This window comes from Lactuca sativa, chromosome 8 (genome assembly GCF_002870075.4).
Source record: "Lactuca sativa cultivar Salinas chromosome 8, Lsat_Salinas_v11, whole genome shotgun sequence".
Lineage (NCBI taxonomy): Eukaryota > Viridiplantae > Streptophyta > Magnoliopsida > Asterales > Asteraceae > Lactuca > Lactuca sativa.
Window position 1 is genome coordinate 13,827,070 of NC_056630.2, and position 3,847 is coordinate 13,830,916.

The window sequence follows — 3,847 nt, forward strand, 5'->3', positions numbered from 1 at the left end:
GCTAATAAATTTCTTACTGTCTAAATGACTTGTCGATAAAATGATAAAAATGTTCCTGTGGGAAAAAGAGACGCTTATACTAATATAGATAAAAGAGATGTGTAATTTCATTTCATTTTTAATATTTTTCTTCACTTCAGATAGTATTTAAATCAAATAAACTATCATATCATAAAAGTTTTATACTAATTTATTGAAATTAATATAGTTTTGATTATTTAACTATGCATAATCACATGATAAAAAGTATATCTAACAATCGCGCAATCTATATAGTAAAGTCTAGTATATATCTACATATGTTTAACTTTTTCTTAAATTTCCAGCAAAATCTTTATCCTTGTACATATTTACAACCCCAAGGAGTCGTTATTATCACACATCAGAAAGGGAACCAGTCAACGAGATAATCGTTCCAGATGAGGCGATCGTTTGGGCCGGGAATGGGCAGCGGCGGAGGCGGAGGCAGAGGCGGTGGAGGGATGATCAAGACGGTTCACAGAACCGTCAGGGCTGGCCTCGGTGGTGGGGCGTCCCAAGAACCCTATTCACATTCCGCCACAACCACCACAAGGACCACCAATAACCGTAACCAACCCATAAACACCACCCTTTCTCTCTCATCCAACGCTAACCTCTCCTCGCCTTGCTCTTACCTCAACCACCATGTCCCGGCGCCGACCAACTGGGTTTTCTCGTCGTCACCGATCACCGATGACGAGTTCGACTGGGAATACATCCATGGCGGCGGGAGTGACGACGGCGAGAGTTTAAATCGAGTGCTTTACGATGATTTTGTATTGGGCAGTGTTCCATCCAAAAACGAAGTTCATCATGCAGTCTCTTCTCTCCAGGAGTAAGTATTCAATTTCGTTTCATTATTCTTTTGGAATACAAAAATCATTCCTTTTGATTACAAAATGAAAATGACCAACATATGCTTATTATCGTTGGTTAATTTCTATGATGAAATCGTGTTCTATTTTGTGAAAATCAGGGTTCTTGATCCGATTATCGAGAATAGAAGAACATATGGTACGTACGATGATGGAATCGAAAAGATTTCAGGTCCTACTGTTTTTCACAAATCTGGATCGGAGTTAGATTGGATTGAGCCATCTTTGCAACTACATGACTCAACAAGTGCGTTGCATGATCCTAGATCGACAAGAGTTTATGATGCTTTCCATCTATTGCAAACTGATCCTTCAGTTCAGGTACGATGCTACATATATTTGAAAATTTTATCCATTAATTAATCCTTCGATTTTGTCAAAAAAATGGTTCTTGATTTTGCTTGGTTTAGAGAATGGTGATTTCGTTGTCATCTGACAAGGCTGTTTGGGACGCTGTTATGAACAACGAGGTAGTACGTGAGCTCCGTGAGTCAGTTAATGAAGGTTCGTGCAAACTAAAGTACTTATTTTTTTCGCGATGTTATAGTTTTCTAGATAATTTGACTGTGTGAACCATGATAATATGATATACAACCTTCGTTTCTTTTAACCAATTTTCTTGTGAAATATTCTAAGAAACAGCATGGTTTAAACTTTACATGCAACAGGTAAGAGCATTTCTGAGTGCTCTGAGGATAGTGTTGATGAGTCGAATCCAGTTATACAAGTTCTTCGATGGATCTTTGTCAATACAAAGGAGAAAATGATTGAAATAGTAGAGAAAATAACACAGATTGTAAATGAATTGGTTAGGCCCACTGGAAAGGATGAGAAGTGGAAGAAAGACGCCGATATAGGCCTCAATTCATTTGAAGAAAAACTTAGGAGCTCTTTCTTGCTTTCCATTATAGTACTTTTGATTGTTGTTGTGAGTCGAGGACGCAAGTCTTGATCATGATCATAGTCTATGAGCCAGATCCATATAAGGTACGTATTGATCATGATCTTAGTTTCGAGAACTAAGGCTTGTAAGTGTTTGATCATGGTCTAATTAGTCCACAAGTCTCGATCATGATCACATTTATAAGCTTGATCGACATGTTTTGATCATGTTCTTACTTGCTCAGGGTCAGGCATTCATCATCGATTTGCCGACATGACATCGATAAACTTTTCCTTCAGTGACTTTTTTATTTATTTATCATAAAAGGTTGTATTTGGTTTGAATGTTTAATGACTATCATTGGTAGCATAACGAATATTTCCTTTGAAAAACAAAATATCAATGATACATAATTTAATAACATTACAGAGTGACGCGAAATTCCAAGGTGGCATTAGACAAATTAAAGGCCATGTGAAATTTTAAGTTGGCATTAGACAAATTAAACTAACTATAGAGTAATATAAATTTGATGGGATATATAGAGAAAAACACCTAGAGTTATATATGTATATACAAAAAAGTTATTATATTATTTTTATATTAATATTTATTGTTGCAAAAAATATGAGTTTTTAAGAGTAGACGACTATAAATAAGGTGTTTCTTATATTTTTGTTTTTTTAAACGATATTAATGTTAAGGGTAAATTATACCAATCGTCTCTCGTGCAGGTGCTGAAAAACGCGTTTAGTCCCTATTTTCAAAAATTAACTCGGACAGTCCCTCATTTGTTTAAAATGTGCACGCTTCATCCCTAATACACATTTTTGTTGCAATAGTAGTCTTTGCCATATCTGAAATGACCATAATACCCTTTATGTTTATCTTTTCAAATTAATTTTATGTTATTATTAATTATTATTAATTAAGAAAGAAAACAAAAAGATGCGGTCCCACTTCATACCCAACCACATCTCTCCACCTACCGTACCTTCCCTTTACTGTCTCTCTTCTCCAAACTCTTCAAAAACCCTAAAAACATTCATCCTTAAGCCACCGTCGGTGGATACCACCATCGTTTTACACTCCGACCACATTCATGGAAACCACCTCTGTTTTACACACATCGCATTCTAACCACCATCTTTTCCGGCATAAGTGGTTTCGAACCGTCTAAAATCGATGCTACCACCTGTGATTCAGTCTTCGATCTCTGATTTCCATCAGCTAGGGCTTTATCACATGTACCATACCATCAACGTCGGCCAAAGTTTTGATAGATGTCATCGATCTCTATGTGTTTCGACATATATCGATCCCTGCCTCCATCGTGGCTGAGATATGGAGACCATCGAGTTCCACAGTCGGAGTCGATGTCGATGTTGGGGTGGTGGTTGGATGATTTCAGGTGTAAGGTGGAGAAGACGATGAATAGTGTAGGTTTCACCTGCACCTCCTGTTAATTGATCGCAGGAGTATGGTTTTATGTCCCCCACCCTTCGACCCTGTATCTCTCAATAACAGATTCCTCTTTAACCTTTTTTTTCCTTTCTTTTGGGTTACAATTCTAATCAAGTGAAGATTAGTAGGTATGATCGGATACGTGATGGTCCCGATGGTAGTTTTTGATGGAGGTTGGTGGCTGTGAATGACAACAATGAATGGGGAGGGGAGGTGTCAGAGTTTAAAGATGGGATAAGAGAGAGAGAGAGAGAGAGAGAGAGAGAGAGAGAGAGAAGCGGTGGTTTCCGGTGGCGGTAGATGGTGGTTGGAGGTCAAGGGTGGTCGGAGGTGGATGGTAGGCGGAAGTGACAGTAGTTGGAGGTGGTTGATGGCCAAAAGGGGTTGAACTCCTTTCTAAGGGATTTTTCCTTTTCTAAAAATAATAATTATAAAAAAATAATAGATAAGTTATAAACAATTAAAAAATAAATGAAAAAGAAAAAGAAAAGGGCAAGATAGTCATTTTGTGTCTGCGAGGGACGTAATGTGCACCTTTTAATGATACGAGGGACGGTCCGAGTTAATTTTTTAAAATAGGGACTAAACATGCTTTCTGGCATAT

General features: G+C 37.5%; 1 protein-coding gene across 1 annotated transcript; it reads left to right on the forward strand.

The window, feature by feature from the left end:
- Positions 1-359: 359 nt before the first annotated feature.
- On the forward strand, positions 360-2,175 carry LOC111904085 (uncharacterized). The gene is made up of 4 exons (XM_023899864.3): positions 360-856; positions 998-1,217; positions 1,307-1,400; positions 1,565-2,175. The coding sequence occupies exons 1-4, from the start codon at positions 420-422 to the stop codon at positions 1,846-1,848; spliced, it is 1,035 nt and encodes a 344-aa protein (XP_023755632.1). The 5' UTR covers positions 360-419; the 3' UTR covers positions 1,849-2,175.
- Positions 2,176-3,847: the final 1,672 nt, after the last annotated feature.

Coding starts and splice junctions, on each gene's coding strand:
- LOC111904085 (XM_023899864.3), top strand. CDS start 420: ATGAGGCGATCGTTTGGGCCGGGAATGGGCAGCGGCGGAGGCGGAGGC. Junction 857..997: donor GCAGTCTCTTCTCTCCAGGA/GTAAGTATTCAA, acceptor TGTGAAAATCAG/GGTTCTTGATCCGATTATCG. Junction 1,401..1,564: donor CCGTGAGTCAGTTAATGAAG/GTTCGTGCAAAC, acceptor TACATGCAACAG/GTAAGAGCATTTCTGAGTGC.